The 18,230-nt window shown below is 50.8% G+C and overlaps 1 protein-coding gene across 2 annotated transcripts in view; it reads left to right on the top strand.

The window, feature by feature from the left end:
- Positions 1-3,225: 3,225 nt before the first annotated feature.
- MRC2 (mannose receptor C-type 2) overlaps positions 3,226-18,230 on the top strand; it is a 54,867-nt gene continuing 39,862 nt past the window's right edge. For both annotated transcript variants that reach the window (XM_030843279.2, XM_030843278.2), the window contains exon 1: positions 3,226-3,774. In XM_030843279.2, the coding sequence (XP_030699139.2) occupies positions 3,660-3,774 (115 nt within the window). In that variant the 5' untranslated portion in view covers positions 3,226-3,659. The remainder of the gene's footprint in view (positions 3,775-18,230) is intronic.

The following is an 18,230-nucleotide window of genomic DNA, read 5'->3' as shown; positions in this document are numbered from 1 at the left end:
GGGCTCTGCTCCCCTGGGCACCCTCTGGCCAGAGAGGCTGCTGAGGTCCAGTACCAGGGAAGAAGAGACGAATACAAGAGGAACCCTAAGCACAGTGAGTAATGATCCCATAACTTGTACGTCAAAGGGCTCCTGGGACTCAGAAGGGAAGTGACTTGCCTGGAGGGCACCTGGATAGTGGGTGGCTGAACTGGAATTCCAGCTCAAGTCCGACCCCCAGGCCTGGCCTCGTCCCACTACTTCTGGACATGTGTTTATTGGCCAGCAGAAGCGGGCAGAGAGCTGCTTCTACCCAGTTTAGTTTACACTTCAGAACACCATTTTTACGTACAGTTAAACATGGAGATGTTCAGAGCAGGTGGGGAGGTTGTCTTGTTCTCTCAGGCAAAGGAAAACATCGTGTTGCAATCCTGATCAAACTGACCTGTGCAGCTCTCGTGGCCGGTGGGGTGGGGTCGAAAGGTAGGCAGGGTGCAGGGTAGGGAGTAAGGGAGATAACCCTGATGTCCAAACAGCAGAGGAAGATGGGAAGCAGGGAGGGTACTGACGTTTCCTGAATGTCTTTATCTAGGGGCCATGCCCTCCCTTTGCACAAAATATTTCATTCTCAGGACAAGACAGGAATTGTTACCCCGTTTACAAATATGAATTGTGACCTCAATGAGAGCTTCAGTAACTCACTGCATGTCACAAAGCAAGTAACTGGGAAAGTCAGGATTCTAACTCAGGTCTCTCTGACTCCAAAGTCTGTGCTCCTTCCTCTAAACTGGTTCTGATGAGATCAGCAGACCCACAGTGCCTTTGCTGCTGAGGGAGAGCCATTTCTCAGTATCGATTCCATTATAGTGAATATCCACTTGGCAAAAATCTCCTGGACTGGCTAAGTCCCCAGCACCCTGCCTGATGCCTGGGACACAGTAGGCCCTCAATAAATGGCTGTTTGAGCTTTAACAGGAACGGTGAGGAGGCAGTAGGCACAGAGGACACTGACCCTTCTTTGGAAGTAGATGAGGTTCTGGGTGCTGATGAGGGGGTCCCTCTGAAAGCCCCAACCTCCTCACAACACCCAACACTCCTGCAGACTGTGACCACCTTCCGCTGACAACTGATCCTGCACAAGATCTTTAAGCGGTGGGGGACTGGGCTGGACTCTCCACAGGGAGAATCGCCCAGACGTCGCTGGCTCTCTGCCCTGCAAGCTGAAGATCTAAGACAGATGGTGGCCACGGATGTGGGCCCAGACGATCAGCAGAATACAATGCGTAACCCTGGCACGCTGGAGTAGGAAGCCTCACCCTCGGCAGAGACTAGAACAGGGCCTCAGAGACTTGAACAAACATCTGCCCCTCCTAGTAGCGCAACATACTTCCGTGCTCCTCAGCCCTTTCGTGGCAGTCTTCTCTGCCTGGAATATGGCAAAAATTGTGTCATTTTCCCCACTAAACAAAACTCTTCTAGGACTGCGACTCTGCTCGTCATTGTTCCCCAGCAGCTAGCCCAGGGCTAGCCACCAGTGCTTGTTGAATGGTGAACGAAGAAATGAGAGCATCTCTTGTGTACTGGGCGCTCAGGGCACCGTGCTGGCCAGTGGTGGACTTTCTGGACCCACGTGATTCACTGGTGATGTCAGGTAGTCAGCTTCCGCCCTCCTGGTGGGAGGAATGCCCAAAACTGCTTGGGCTGGTGGGGAAGAGAGATCCAACCCTGTTCCAGAATTTGGAGGGTTCCTTGGGAGCCCTGCCCGAGTTCCCTTCCAGCGGCAAGGGGACTCCTTGGTGAGAACTGTGGCCAGCACATCCAGAGATAAGCAAGCAGGTAGAAGCCTGTAAGATGACTTAGAGAAGACGCTTCCTGTGTTTTAGCTGCTCAGACAGGAAGAAAGGGCAGCTTAGCTGAAGCTGGCAAATCCTGAACCCCCTTGTAAATAATGTGAGAAAGGGGGCACCAAGAGGATGATCTTGGAGGCAGCCCCAGCGTGGTCAATAACCCGCAGAGCGCTGGGATCCCAGGACATGCCACATCAAGATGTGTGCTAAAGGGCAGTGAAGGCAGTCACCAGAAGGGACTTAGGTCTGTCAGACCTGCCCAGGCTAGCTGTGGAGTGCCAAGGGCTTTGCTGGCCTGACTGCTAACCATTTTTTAGGGCCAAAGTGTGGAGAGTAGGAATCTTCCCAGGGGACTCTAGGGGATTTTAGTGGGCGCTCACTTTGGGGTCCTGCAGCCTCTAGGTCGATATTTGCGAAGAATCTCAGCCCAGCAGGGATGGAAAGAGCGAGTGAGCATATTTGGCCCCACACCCTCATTGCAGCGATGGGGAAAGATTTACCCAAGGCAAGGGTAGTAAAAAGAAAAAACATTGAATCTGTTATTTCCAAAAATAGCACTGAGGTGGACAGTACTGGAAACAAAATTTATATTACAGTTTCATAGTGTTTTTATTTGATTACTCGTGGTGGGAGAATGTGAATCTTCTTCGCATTAGGGTGTCTAAATGTCTCGGGCCGGCTGTGAGCCCAGACGTCCCAAGTAACTTTTTCAAGGTCGCTCAGGGAATCAGAGGTGGGGCTGGACTCTTAACATCCTCTCAGTTCAGTGCTCTGCGCTGCAGTGACCTGTTGCATAATACGAAATAGCTGTGGCTTGTCTTCTCTTTTATGAAATTTCCATTTGGTCCTTTGCGACCCGTCAGCAGTCAGGTTGCTGGTGAGAGTGATGATGTCTGTCTTCCGGGACGTCCAGTGGACGGATTTTACCTGGGTTTCTGGATACAGCCCCATCTAGCAAAAGCACTAACACCGCTTTGCGCCAGAGACGCAGACACGCGGGACACGCAAATGCTAAAACAACACTTGCAAGTGTTTGCCCTCCCGCACAGGGCACAGGGACCGTGCCTCCTCCTCCCCCAATCTTTGCCTGGGTGGCCGAGCCCTGGGCTCCGCCCCTTCCCCATCAGACCGGGGGAGGGGTCCTCCTAGGCGCGGAGGTAGCGCACGTTTGGCGGCTGGAGACTTGGGCAGAAAGAGGCGGGACAGAGGGGGTGCCAGGGGCCGGGGTCTGGCCGCCTGGGTCAGCCGCGCGCCGCAGCCCCGCCCAGTCGGGCGGTGCAGCCCACGTCCCGCCACGCGGTGAAGTTTGCTGAAAGTTTTGCAGTTGCTTCCCCGCCCGCGCCAGCCGGGGAGTTGTGACGCAGCGTCTGGGGCTCCAGGCCCGGACAGAGAGGGAAGGCGAGGCGGGGAGACAGGGAAGCGGAGAGCGAGAGAAAGAGTGCACGCCGGGGTCCTCCTCGACCCCGCGGATCCTTCTCTCCCGCCTCCCCTTCCTCTCCCTCTCGGCGCTCTCTCTCGGGCCTGGACCCCGGCCCCGGCCCCGCGCCCGCCCGCTCCTCCTCCCCTTCCCCTCCCACGCTGCCCGCTTCCCTTCCCCTCTGCCCCTCAAACCCTCCTCCCGGGTTCTGCGCTCCTCCCTCCGCCCTCCCTCCGCCCGGCCTGCCTCCTTCCCTCCTCCTCCCCTCCTCGCCCCGGGAGGCATCACTTCTTTCCGACCCGGAGGAAGACGCGAGACCCTCGCGGGCGGTCACCACAGCCCAGCGCCGGGGCCGCCACCGCGCGCCGCGCCTGTGCGCCCTCGGTCCCTGCGTCCCCTAGCGCCACGCCGCGGGCATGGGGCCCGGCCGGCCGGCCCCCGCGCCCTGGCCTCGTCACCTGCTGCGCTGCGCCCTGCTCCTCGGGGGTCTGCACCTCGGCCGCCCCGGGGCCGCCGCCGCTGCCCTCTCGGGTAAGGCGCTGCCAGCTTGGCCAACTTCGGGGGCGGGCGGGGGGAGCGCCGGGGAGCGGGCCTCTCCCGACTTTTCCCTCCTTTTTTTTTTTTCCCCCAAGAAGAGTGTGTGTGTGTGTGTGTGTGCGCGTGTGTGACTGGGTTTTAAAAAATCGTTTCCCCTTTTCTGAAAGCGGGGGAGAAGGGAGGAGGAGCGCGCCTGGAGGTGGGGGGAGGACCTGAGTGGAACCAGATGTGGCGGGCGGCGGGGGAGGGGAGCCCGGGGGTCTCGAGCCGCCTCGGAGGAAGAGGGCGGGCTCCGGGAGGACCCCCGCGCCCGCCCTCTGGGACCACCCGGCGCCGGCCCTGCCCTGGGCCCGGGGACAGGCAGGGCGCGTCCGACGAAACCAGAGGAGGCTCCAGGCCGGGCTCCTTGCTTTGCTCCAGGACCGATGCATTACTGTTGTTTTTGAATTATTCGTAAGGGCTTGTTTGCCTTTACCGGCACCTCGGGGATGTTTGTATTTTCTTTTCCACACTGTCTTCAAGGACAGCCTGTGGCATGCGGCATCCGCACCAGTTGAACGCAGCTCTGTGGGGCAGTTTTGTGCCATCAGGAGGATGCAGCGACAGGCTGGGCACGGTGTGCGTGTGTGTGTGGTGTAATGTTGTGTGGGCGGCTCTGGCCAAGCTGGCACCCCTCCAGAAGGGACAGATCTTGGGCGGCAAGAAAGCTGCTAAAGATGCAAAAACCCACCCGACAGAAAACAAAAACCAGAAGCTGTGCATTCTTTCTGCTGGTCTTTCAAAGGATGACAGTGAAGTGTGGGGACAGACAGATCTCTCACCAGGAATTCCAGAGGGAAAGGGAAAGATCTGCTTCCTGGGGGGCTTGCAGGAGTCAGAGCTGGAGCTGCCAGGGAGTGTGGTTATTACAGCCCCATTGCTGGGCCTGTAAAGCTTGGTCTTGCTTTATGTTTCATTTGGGGAGGGGGCTGAGTGAAAGGGGACAGTTAGTGCAGCGTGTGCAGTTTTGTGCCAAGTCCAGACAGCGCCATGGAGGATCTGGGGCCTCCAGCCACAGCCAGTGCTTGCTGGGTTGGCCTGCCCCACTGATGGCGTCATGTAGGCGACCAAGACACGTATCTGCCCTGATTGTGCCCGATTGTGCCGATGGGAGAGGTGGGGGCCGGGTGATGCATATTCACACCGGGCAGAGACCCTCTGCTGAATTCCAGACCCACCCGGAACTGAATGTCAGGCAAACACAAACCAGGAAGTACCTCCCTATCCACTGCAGGTCCAGGCACCCAGGCTGTTCCCCTGCCTCCCTGCATCTCACTCCTCTGTGAAGGCAGGCTGGATGGGAGGGGTGGAGGAGCATGGCTATTCCAAGAGCCCCAGAGCACATTGTAAAGCCAGGCCCTGGGAGAGCTGTGGCCAGAGTGCTGACTCGGCCTTTTCCCCTGTGGAGCCTTTGACAGAGGGAGCTGGAAATGTCTGGTGAGAGGCCAGGTCAGGGAGGATGCCTGGAGTGGCCCTCTGCCTCTGCGTCTCCTCCAGGCCCCGCTTGCCCTTCCTCAGGCTGTGTCCCTGGGCTTGTATCCCCCATAGCCTCCGAGAGGCCAGTCCCCAGGGCAATGCATTGATCACCCCAGAGAAGCTTAGGTGTGGGCAGGGGTGGATGGAGGGGAGCTGGAGATGAGGGCGGGGGTGGGGCGGGGATAGCCTGGTCTCCAGAGCAGCAGCTGAGCAAGAGGATGTTGAAATTGTTGCAGGTACTGTCCCTGCCCTATTCCCTCTGCCCAGAATACTCCTCTTCTAGCCGAATTCTTTCCTCATCCCCCCATACCTGACGAATTAGGTGGTCACTGGGAAGAATTTATCAGCACCGGGCTCCAGATGGCCCCAGGAAATGCTCGTGGGAGATAGCATTCGGCTTGGCAGGCCAGTGCTGCTGGGGTGAAACTTACCCTGGGGGTGACGTGCACGTGGTGGCTTTCTGACCACCAGTAGGGGAGAGGATGGGGCACCGCAGAGCCCCTTGGGGGCGGCAGGGCAGCAGCGCCTTCTTGGTGTGGAATGGCAGAGTCCATCTTTTCTCCACCCGCTGTGGAGTACCCAGGGGGGTGCCCGGCAAAGCTTGTGGCTGGAAGACCTCTTTGTGAATTGCAGTATTGATGCATTTTTGTATCCTTCACTGCTCCATGCTGAGCCAACTACTTGGGGAGGAGGGAAGGTACAGGGGAGGTGTAAGTTGCGTCCTTAGAGAAGCCGAAGAAACTGTGTGGGGCAAAGGGTCACCAGGGCCTTCGGGAGGGAGGCTGGGAGGGACCAGGCTTTGCAGACACGGGGAGGGGAGCAGAGAGGGCGAGACCGGCAAGGCAGCCTGGAAGGGGCGCGGATTCTGTGGAAGCTTGCTGGGCTGAGGTGGAGAGCTCCTGAGTGGGTTGGGGGAGAAGCTGGAGCGAAGAGGAAACTGGCCAGCTTTCCGGGAGGCCAAAGTGGGGGAGCAACTTGCTGGCCGGCAGTGGGGAGCCCTGGAGAACCCCTGGGAGCTTCTGACCAGAGGAATGAGGTGCAGATTGGAAAGAGGGTTGCTGGGAGCCCCAGGCATCAGATATCCAGGTCCAGGAGTGAGGAGACCTTGGGAGATCTTGCTGTGGGGACAGACGCTGCTGTCTGAAGGACGGGTTGCTGTGGGGACAGACCCTGCTGTCTGAAGGACGGGTTGCTGTGGGGACAGACCCTGCTGTCTGTCTGAAGGACAGGGAGGGAGGCGCCCCTTTGGAAAGGCAGCAGGTACTTGCCGCTGCTGCCAGTCAGCCGCACAGATGGCCTGCGCTTCTGGCCCAGATCCTGGTGAGTCATGGAGCTGAGAGCTTTCTTACTGCCCCTCCACCCAGTCATCCTTTCTCCAGCCGCTTGCCTTCTGTGAGCTGCCAGGGCTGAGATAGTGCCCGGCTGAGCTGCGGTTAGTGCTGAGATCCAGTCCTCTGCTGGGTTGACCTGGACGAGGTGAGGGTGCAGGCAGGGGAGGAGAAAGCCAGGGTCTTGGTCCCCATTGTTCACAATAGGGAAATCTCATCGGTTTCCTGATGCCTGCAGGGTAGGGTTGGTTTGGGCCGGTGAGATGATTTCAGAAGCACCATGGACTTCTCAGAAGAGCATTCGTGTGGATTCACCACTCATTTAAGCGTTAGATAGGCACCCTGTGGCACCCTTCAGAGGGATGAAGTGGTAACAGCAGTGGCCAGCATTCTTCATGCTCTGGGCGCTGTGTGGCATACTGCAGGACAAAGGCTCTTCCGCCTCTCACAACCCTGGGATGTGTCATCACCCATCTCACACACTGCCGGTCAACAGACTGGCAATGTTAAGTCGTGTGCGCGAGAACACACGGCTAGAAAGAGGCGAAAGCGAGATTCAGGTGTGGCTCCTGAGCCTGAGCACTTAGGTACCAGCCCACCGTGCGTCTCCATAAGATGAACTTTACCAGAGTGTGTGTTAGGGACGGCTGGAAGATTCTGATTTAGGGGCTTTCCCCCAAAGCCCCAAGTCCGTCAGAACATCCTCTCAATGTGTCCCCCTGAGAGGAGCCCCGGGAAGGGGGCGGCCCTCTGTTACACCCCAGCTGTCTGGGTGCTTGTCTCTTCCCCAGCCCCAGGGGCCCCAGACGCGGGGACGGAGCCCTCCTCAGTATCCTCGGGGGTCTGAGGTGCCTGCTCCTGAGGGACTGAAGGGGCCCGATGGAGGAGGAGCCCCGCTTCCCTGCGGTCAGGGATTCGTATTTGTTCATCCAGTCAGTCACAGGATGTTTACCGAGCCTGTGCGGTGCTGCAGGAAGGAGTGACTGCGGGCTGTTCTTGTGAGCCCACCTCCCCTGCACCCCCTGTGGGGGTCCCTGGACTTGGAGGGCCTGGGCTTTGCTGACAGGAAGTGTTCCTTCCGGTTTAGTCCTTCATGAGATGACGGGGTGCCGCTTTCCTATGACTGGATCCTATAAATCTGGGGTGGGGGGGCCTTTGAGTGGTGATGCAGCTCTTGGAACTCACCCCGGGCACTACAGATCCCAGTCACTCCTCAGCTAGGGGCTGGGTCCTGAAAAGGCAGAGGGAATGAAGGCTGTGTAGTGGTATCTGTGGCATCAGCCAGCTCCAGCCTTAGAGGACACATCGGGTTGGTCCCCCACCTGTGGCTCCATGTGCAAGTCCAGTGGTTAGTTTCTTTCCTGCCCTTCCCCCTCTTCTTTGGACCCTCTGTCCCCTCTCCCGAGCCCCTTGAGCGTGTAGACTCCTTCCATCCTGCCTGGCTGGGCCCAGGCTCTCTGCCTCTCCTCAGCTCTCCCCGCCCCACTTGAGTACCTCTGACTGTGCATCCTGCCCCCGCAAAAGCCTTGGTTGTGTTGCAGGATGATGGCTCTGAAACCTCAGCTTCTTCCCAGTCACCCAGCCCCCCACGCCTTTTCCCTGCCCTCCCCCTTAGCGCGCTGCGCCTTCCTCCCTGAACCGTCACTGCTCGCCCTCCCATAGGCCTTTGCACACACCGCTCCCTCTGCCTGGAATGCCCTTCCTCTCTTCTTGCTTGGCTGCCACTGCCCCTTCCTTCCAGACTCAGGATCCTGAGAAGGACACCGAGGGGTCCTGGTCACCGCCTCTTGGGCTCACCTGGGCTAAAGGGACACAAGCTCACAGAGGGCGAACACGGGGGTAAACCCCAGAAGGGAGAGGCTGCCTTTTTTCTCTTTTTCTTGGGGGTCACTTCTAGAAGGACATGGTGAGAAGCTGCCGTGGTGGGCCTGGAGCTCCTACAGGGAAAAACAAGAAGCCAGTTTCCCAGCCTCTCCCGACATCCTCAGAAAGTGTTTGGAAGGGGAGGCGGACCCGGCGCTCCCCACTGTAGACTGAGGCTGGAGGGGGCGTGGCTGGGAACGCCCCGCCTCCTCAGGCTCAGATGTAAATCAGGACAGGGTCGGTGGGGCTGTAATTAATGCCACTCGCCAGCTGCGTGACCTCGGGCAGAGGCTCAAGTTTCTTCATTTGTAAAATGGGAAAAATAAAATAATAGCCCCTCGTAGGGATATCGTAAGAAATGACAATATATGTATGAGTTACGTGGTACAGTGCTGGACACAGTCACTTCTTAACAAATAATATTAAATTATTGCTATTTTTATTATTATTAGGAAGAGAAAACATGAATATCAAGGGACTTAAACATGAAAGAAACACAATCCTCAACATACAAAGCCCTAACTACAGCCACTTTTATTTTTAATCAAAGTAGGTCTTTGATAACCCTTTACTGCTTGATGACATACCATAAGGGCCAAAAAGTAACCATACTTTTTCTGAAAGTAAATTTAAATCCTAAAGAAAAACAAAAAATCCATCCTCAGCTGTCCTTACCCCTTAGGCCCCTCAATTTACTTCCCTCCTTTTTTTGCTTCTCTTCATCATGAAGCTTCTTCAGCTAAACTTCCTTTCAGAGCTGAGTTCCCTGGACTCTGCCCTTTCAGTGCACACCGAACCGCCAGTCATCCTGCCTCACCGTAACCTGCCTCCTGAAGAGTTGCCTCCCAGCGGTCCTGGTAATTAGGCTTCCTAATTACTCAATGCAGTGCCCCTTGGCAGGCCTCACCTTGCAGCATGGGTGCTGTTGTTAGCCTCAGTTTTTTTTTTTTTTACATCTTTATTGGAGTATAATTGCTTTACAATGGTGTGTTAGTTTCTGCTTTATAACAAAGTGAATCAGTTATACAGATACATATGTTCCCATATCTCTTCCCTCTTGCGTCTCCCTCCCTCCCAACCTTCCCTATCCCACCCCTCCAGGCGGTCACAAAGCACCAAACTGATCTCCCTGTGCCATGCGGCTGCTTCCCACTAGCTATCTATTTTGCGTTTGGTAGTGTATATATGTCCATGCCACTCTCTCGCTTTGTCACAGCTTACCCTTCCCCCTCCCCATATCCTCAAGTCCATTAGAGCATGCATCATTAAAACTGAGGCTACTACCCTGAGATAGCCTCAGTTTTAATGATGCATGCTCGGTGGAAAACGGTCAGACCATACAGGGGTAACATGTAAAAAATCTGAGGTCCTCCCTTCCCTCCACACGCACCCTAACAGTAACCACTGTCAGTAGTTTTTTAAACGGCGTAATCTTCCGTTCTTTATGCATATACACCCATATAAATACTCCTTTTACACAAACAGAACCACGTTTTATACTGTATAATACAATACATTTTATTTAATAATATTCATGGCATTTCCATTGGCTTCAGAGCTGTGCCATTCTTAATGGTGCTCAGTAGTTGGTAGGAAGGATGTACTGTTCTTTTTTTTTTTTTTTTAAGCTGCTTCCCTATTGATGGACACTGTTTGAAAATTTTCTTTCCCTCTGGCCTCTGTGATGTGGTTTGCATCTGCAGTCTCTGCCTCCTGGCTTCCATCCTCAGTCCAGAGCCCACATTGTTGCCAGATTTGTGATCCAAGAGGGCGGATTTAATCGCCAACAGAACAGAGTTGAATTGAGAATTTGAGGCCTTCCATGGTCAGGTTCCAGCCTTTCTTTTCAAACCCTTGAGCAAGTCAAATTTAGATGCCCTGAGTCCTGCCCAGTGAAGCCCCCACTCCCGCTTTTCTCTTGGCCAGAAACGCCTGGCTCCGCAGGTGTGGCTCTGGGTCCCCGCTCATACCTGCAGCCTCAGCTGGAAGTAGACTTTCTCCCCAGACTCCTTTTCCATTTCATTGCTGCCGCCTGCCTGGTGGAGCCCCTTCCTCCCCTCCCAGACTGTGAGCACCTCTGGGGCAGGGCTTTGTCAACCCTGCACAGCTTCCAGCCTTGGACACTGTCATTTAGTAAATATTTATTGAACCAAACAAAAAAAGACAGGTGTTCCAAAGAGCTCCCCCCCACCACCAGTTTTAATGAATGTAATTGACATATAACATTGTATTGAGTTTAAAGTGTACACATAATGATTTGATATCTGTATGTATTGCAAAATGATCTCCACAATGTTAACATCCATCACCTCACATCTTTACAAAGTTTTTTTCTTGTGATGAGAATTTTGTTTGTAGTAGTGGAAAGGCAATGAGTTTGTAGTAGTAGAAAGGCAATGAGTTTCCAGAGTTTTAGATGATGTCACAATCATGAAAAACATATGGCATTGAATTAAAATAAACAGAAAAAAAGTCCAGTGGACCAGAATACATTTCAAAAGTAGACTTAGACTGTTATAAGGACTTAATGTAAGACACACCAGGAGCAACACACTAATGGGAAAATGAATCTGTACTTGTAAATGGTATTGGACAACAGGATTATAATTTAACATTTTTAGTTTCAATTTACAGCTGATCATGAGAAAATTCAGCTGGCAGGTTGTCATGTAGAAAGTGCAAAAATCACAGAAATCAACTTTAAAAAATATGTAATTAAACTAGTAAAAATAGAAAACCTAATCTTGGCAGAGCTGCGAGGCAACTAATATGTATGACTGGAGCACGTAAAGTAGTCCCCCCCACCCCGGGTCGCGGGCCTCCCACTGTTGTGGCCTCTCCCATTGCGGAGCACAGGCTCTGGACGCGCAGGCCCAGCGGCCATGGCTCACAGGCCCAGCCGCTCCGCGGCATGTGGGATCCTCCCGGACCAGGGCACGAACCCGCGTCCCCTGCATCGGCAGGCGGACTCTCAACCACTGCGCCACCAGGGAAGCCCCAATTAGTTCAGTTTTTTAGCATTCAGTCTTTCAGACAAGATGTAAGAAACTAGATATGTAAGACTTCATCTCCTTTGACCTCATAATTCCACTTGGGGAATTTGTAAGGCATTAATCCCAAAGAGAAAAAAAAATGTTCATAGAAGTGCTATTTATAGCAGCAAAACAAATTGGAAACCATCTAGATGCCCAACAACAAGAGCATGGCTAATCAAGAATCTTAACACGATGGACAATTTACGTAGTTCTAAATGACAAATATAGAATATAATGACACATGTAATGCCAGGGACTTCCCAGGTGGTCCAGTGGTTAAGACTCCGCCCTTCCAATGCAGGGGATGCAGGTTCGATCCTTGGTCGAGGAACTAAGATTCCGCATGAGGTGCAGCAGTGTGGCCAAAAAAAAAAAGAACTAATGCCAGTACATGGAAATATATCTAAGAAGGAAAGTGATCATGACCACAAGGCAATCATACAAACTAATATACACACACGGGTAATAATTAAGTGAAGATGCATGTCTGATCACTGACATGCATTTTCTCATTCATTTGGTTAAATGTTTTGTTTTCCCGAGCACTGACAATGTGCCAGGCGTGGTATTTGATGCTGATGACACCATGGTGAACAAGCCAGTCATGAATCCTACCTTCCTGAAGCTTATATTTTAAGAGCAACCTCTCTCCCCAGCCCCAAATGTAGAGGAACATTCTAGAGGCAAATGTGTGCTGATTTCAATTTAGGTGCAATTTTTAAGTTTGTTAGAAGGAAGATGGAAGCAATAGACTGCTTTGAAATCTCAGACACAGGGTTGGGAACCTGTCTGACTGCAGAGGGAACAGCATTGAGTCAGACCAGCTTGGTCAAAGAGGAATTCAACAGGAAACGGCCTTGCAGTCAGTCCTGGTCCCTGAGGAAAGGATTTTCTAACTTCATAGATGCTTAACCTCATTTCTAAGGATCTGAGGATCCTTGGTCACATTTGCTTTACCTCACTGTGTGTGTGTGTGTGTGTGTGTGTGGTGAATCTTTCAGTAGTTGTAGACGTGACATATCACACCAATACTTCACCATGTATCAAGTAAAAACAAAGACATTCTCCTATAAAACCATAATACCGTAATCACATCTAAGAAATACAACAGATACTATAGTTTTTTCTAATATGTGGTTCGTGTTTGAATTTCTCCAGTTGTCCCAATAATGTCAGCTATTGTTTAAGTCTAGGACTCAATTTGGTGTCGTGTCTCTTCGGCCTCTCTTAATCTAGAATAGTTGACCTTCTTGTCTTTTATGACACTGGATTTTTGATGACTTCAGGCATCAAATGTTTGGTAGAGTGTTCGCAGTCTGAATTTGTCTGATTGTTTAATCTTTAAATTTATGTTAAACATTTTTGGAAAGAAAACCACAGGGGTGGGACACAAATGTGTCCTTCCCGTCGTATCACATTGTCAGTTTGTTCCCTTATTGGTGATGCTGGCTTTGATCAATTGGTTCATCTGATGTCTACCAGATCTCTCCACTAAAAAAGTACCTTTTCTCCTTTGTATTTAGTAGATAACCTACGGAACTATATTCTTTTTTTTAAAGATTTTTTTTGATGTAGACCATTTATAAAGTCTGTATTAAATTTGTTACAATATTGCTTCTGTTTTATGTTTTGGTTTCTTGGCTGAGAGGCATGTGGGGTCTTAGCTCCCTGACCAGGGATCAAACCCACACCCCCTGCATTGGAAGGCGAAGTCTTAACCACTGGACCGCCAAGGAAGTCCCTAAACTATATTCTTTCTTTTTTTAATAATTTTTAAAACATTTATTTTATTTTTGGTTGCGTTGGGTCTTCGTTGCTGCGCGCAGGCTTTCTCTAGTTGGGGCGAGCAGGGGCTACTCTTCGTTGCGGTGAGCGGCCTTCTCATTGTGGTGGCTTCTCTTGTTGCGGAGCACTGACTCTAGGCGCGCGGGCTTCAGCAGTTGTGGCTCACGGGCCCAGGTGCTCCGCAGTATATGGGATCTTCCCGGATCAGAGCTCGAACCCGTGTTCCCTGCATTGGCAGGTGTATTCTTAACCACTGCGCCACCAGGGAAGTCCCTAAACTATATTCTTAAAAAAGCCAAGTTGCTCACAGCAGTACTATTCATAATAGCCCCAAACTGAAAACTAGCCCCAAACTGAAAATTACCCAAATGCCCATCAACAACAGAATGGATCAATTATGGTGGTTCCACACTATTAAGCAGTATACAGCAATGAGAATGAGCAACCTACGACCACATGCGACAGTTTAAGGCTCACAAAAATATTGAGCCAGATGCATTCATACCATATGATCCCATCTATATAAAATACAAAAAAGAGGGTAACACTGACCTATGCCGTTTGAAGTCAGGAGAGCGGTTACCCTTAGTGGGAGAAGTTGTAACCAGAGGGAGTCACACATAGAATTTAGAAGAACAACAAACAGGGAGGAGATGTCTGGAATAGTTACGGCAAGAAGCTCACATAAGCCAGTGAGAAAAACACAGGAACCTCCACTAGTTTTAAGGCATCTAAGGTTAGAATACTTGAGCCAGTAAAAGCTGGGAACAGAATTCACAAAGAAGGAATACCAATGTCTAATACGCCTTTGGAAAATGTTTTAAATCACTAGCAATAAAAAAAAAAGAAAAAAAGGCAAGATATGCCTCCAAAGTGCCAACAAAGATTGATGTAACAATATGGTCAATATTTATAATTAAGAAAAATCTGCTTACAAGTTGAAGAGTAGTAATAGCTAGGGAATGAGTAAATGGAATGTGGTATATCACATCATGAAATAGCATACAGCCATTAAATGGTTTTTACAAAATTAAAAGATACAGAGAAATCCTTTTTCTAAAATATTAAGTACAAAAACAAGACTCAAAAACATTTGCGTGTGCGTGTGTATGTGATATATAAATGAATGTAACTTGTATATGAGGCATAGAGACAAGATAAAATTGGTAAAGATCACACCAAAATTTAATAGAAGTTATGTCATATTCTGTTATATTATGTATTGATTATTTAACAGGGGTGATTTTTCTTTTTAGCATGTCTGTAATTTGCAGCAATGGGGTGGCAGAGGACAACTTTCTCTCTGTCCAACCAAGTGATTCCAGTCGCACCCTCCGTCCACTCCCATCACCTAACTGGTCCAAGCCTGCAGCACGTGACCCCACGGGGCCAATCAGAGTCTCGTGGGGGCAGGGCGGGCTTTTCCCAGGCGCGAAGGGAGCCCTGCAGGGTCTGGTGCAGCACAGGGGGGACAGCCTGGCTCCAGGAGGGGAGAGTGGAACGTGGGTTCGGGGTAGGTGGCACTGAGACCCAGGCTGGCTGAGACCCTGGTTACAGTTTTCCCTGGCCACTCCAGGCCTGCCCCTTTTGTTGGTGGTACGCGGGCCTCTCACTGTTGTGGGCTCTCCCGTTGCGGAGCGCAGGCTCAGCGGCCATGTCTCACGGGCCCAGCCGCTCCGCGGCATGTGGGATCTTCCCGGACCGGGGCACGAACCCACGTCCCCTGCATCAGCAGGCGGACTCTCAACCACTGCGCCACCAGGGAAGCCCCCTCTTGTTTTTTTTTTTTTTTCTTTTTTCTTTTTTTTTTTGCGGTACGCGGGCCTCTCCCATTGCGAAGCACGGGCTCCGGACGCGCAGGCACAGCGGCCATGGCTCAAGGGCCCAGCCGCTCTGCGGCATGTGGGATCTTCCCGGATCGGGGCACGATGGGTTTCCGCTACTTGCAGGCGAGGAGGCCTGTGTGGAAGGGTCAGCCTCAGAGCGGGGTTTCCAGAAGGCGCGCTCAGGGTTCTCACCTTCAAGAGCTGGATCACCGGTGTAGGCACCCGCCTCAGGCTCTTTCCATTAACAGACCCTCCAACGCGAACCTGTTGATCTTGCACTTATCAGCTGAGTGTTTACAGAAGGGACAGCTGGAGAGGATGCGAACGCTGTAATACAAGTTTGCATTTCAAGACACTAGGACACGAAATTCTGTAAGTACTAAATGGCCGTCCATACGGACAAGATTGGAATGCAAATCAAAAAGGTAGCAGTCAGGGGACAAGCTTTTGGAAGGCTTCCTCCTCTTTGAAAACCTTATGACGTTTCTATATAACACTGTAACAAGTGAGAGAAATGGAAACCGTGTTAATGTTTACTGAGCACGTATAGTCTTGAGCACGTATAGTCTGCCAGGGTCAGTATTAGGCAATTCCACATGCACTGTATTTTTTTTTTTACATAAATTTATTTATTTTGGCTGTGTTGGGTCTTTGTTGCTGTGCGCGGGCTTCTCTAGTTGCTGCAAGTGGGGTCTACTCTGTTGCGGTGTGCAGTCTTATTGCGGTGGCTTCTCTTGTTGCGGAGCACGGGTTCTAGGCACGCGGGCTTCAGTAGTTGTGGTGCATGGGCTCAGTGGTTGTGGCTTGCGGGCTCTAGAGCGCAGGCTCAGTAGTTGTGGCTCACGGGCTTAGTTGCTCCGTGGCATGTGGGATCTTCCCGGACGAGGGCTCGAATCCGTGTCCTCTGCATTGGCAGGTGGATTCTTAACCACTGCGCCACCAGGGAAGTCCCTGTATTTTTAATCCTCACATTCCTCTATTTCACGGATAAGGAAATTGAGCCAGATAGGCTGCGAGCCAGGATCACATATCTAGTGATTGGTGGAGCAGGGCACTCAGTTCAGTTTGCTTCCCTGCATGGTCTTCTTTTATTTTGTGAACAAAGTATGCATTATAATATAATGAACATTTGCGAACCCACCACCTAATCCAAGAAGAGAACATTACAATACTTACATCTACCTATGTGCTTCTCTCTCTCTCTCTCTCTCTCTCCCTCTCTCTCTCTCCCTGTTCCTCCCACCCAGTCTCTATTTTGTGTTTATCCATGCCTTGCTTTAAAATTTTTTCATTCTTGGGGTATAATATAAATACAGGAAGGTGAACACACCATGTTCAGATGTTCAGCTCAATGAATTTTCACAAACTGAACACACCCATGTAACCAAGGGTCGGATCCAGCAAATAGGAACATTACCAGTATTTCAAATGCTTTTAAACGTTTTTTCCATAACCTCATTAGACATGGGTATTTCTTCTTCATGAATTGTCTGTTCATACATATTCTTGATCATCGCATCTGTTCAGGTCTTAGGGGCTTAAAATTACTGGGTCTCTATATTTTTCTCATTGGCCTATATGAGCTTCTTGCCATATTTGTTAGAAATCTCTCCCCCCACCCCAAAAAACAAAAACAAGAAAAAAAAAAAAAACGGGTCTTCCCTGGTGGCGCAGTGGTTGAGAGTCCGCCTGCCGATGCAGGGGACACGAGTTCGTGCCCCCGTCTGGGAGGATCCCACATGCCACGGAGCGGCTGGGCCTATGAGCCATGGCCGCTGAGCCTGCGCTCCACGACGGGAGAGGCCGCAACAGTGAGAGGCCCGCGTACAGCAAAACAAAACAAAACAAAACAAAACCAAGGGACTTACCTGGCGGTCCAGGGGTTAAAACCGCACTTCCGCTGCAGGGGGCAGGGGTTCCATCCCTGGTTGGGGAACTAAGATTCTGCATGCCGCAGCCAAAAAATAGGGGAAAAGAAAAAGAAATATCTTTCCCCTGTTTGTTGTTCATTTAAAATTTTTATTCCCTGGCGGTCCAGTGGTTAGGACTCCGGGCTTTCACTGCAGGGGGCCCGGGTTCAGTCCCTGGTCGGGGAACCCTCAAGCCACACATTGCTACGCCTATATCTATGTCTGAAGTATCTTTTTATCCCCCCTTCTCCTCCACACAATTGGCCTTGTTAGTAAGGTCTGCAAAGCCCTTTGGGGTCGCACTGAGTTCTCTCCTTCCCTGGAAGCCTACTCTTCCCCCTTTTAAGCACCAGCACCTTTTCTGTTTCACTAACCCTCCCTCCCACAAGGCCCTCAGAAAGACAGTGTTACATATATATTTTTTCAGGATCAGAATACATTTTTATGATTATAAAAAATGTTACCTATTTATAGTACACAATTCAAAAGGTAGAAAAAGTTACAAAAAAGAAAGGTTACCTAAAATTTCACCACTAAGAAACAGGCTTGTTAACATTTTAAAGAATATCCTGCCAAACTGTGTCTCCTCTCCTCTCCTTTCCTCTCTCTGTATAAAACTTTACGTAGATGTTTTAGTGTTGATTTGTAACATTCTTTCATATGTCAGTATGTCATCAGTGTATTTCCACCCAGTGCTTCCATGGCTGCGTAAGATTCCGTTGTATGGATGTCCCGTAACTACCCCTTGTTGGACATTCAGGTCATATCTCTTTTTAATTTCCAAACATGTAAATTGTAGAAAATACAAAGAGAAGAAAATAAAAATCACCAGGTATCCCATAAGTCAGTGATAACCACTGTTAACACTTAGGCATGTACAGTGTTTCTGAAACTCTGGTGAGCCTCAGAATCGCCTGGGAACCTTGTTTACAATCCAGATATTCCTTCATCTTGAGATTCTAATTCAGTAGGTCTGCTGTAGGGCCTGGGCACTTGCTCTGTAAACAAGCACCTCTGGCGATTTGGACACCCACGTTTAATAACAAGAATGCACAAAGGTCTTTTCAGACTTTACTTGATTTAAAAGAAAATAAAAATAAGGTCATATTATACATCCAGTTTTTTAAAATCAGTTACAGTGTGAACCTCTATTCATGTCGAAATACTCTTATAAATTGATACTGTTGT

This window comes from Globicephala melas, chromosome 20, assembly GCF_963455315.2.
Source record: "Globicephala melas chromosome 20, mGloMel1.2, whole genome shotgun sequence".
NCBI lineage: Eukaryota > Metazoa > Chordata > Mammalia > Artiodactyla > Delphinidae > Globicephala > Globicephala melas.
The sequence above is the reverse complement of the archived record's forward strand: the minus strand, read 5'-3'. Positions and strand labels throughout refer to the sequence as shown.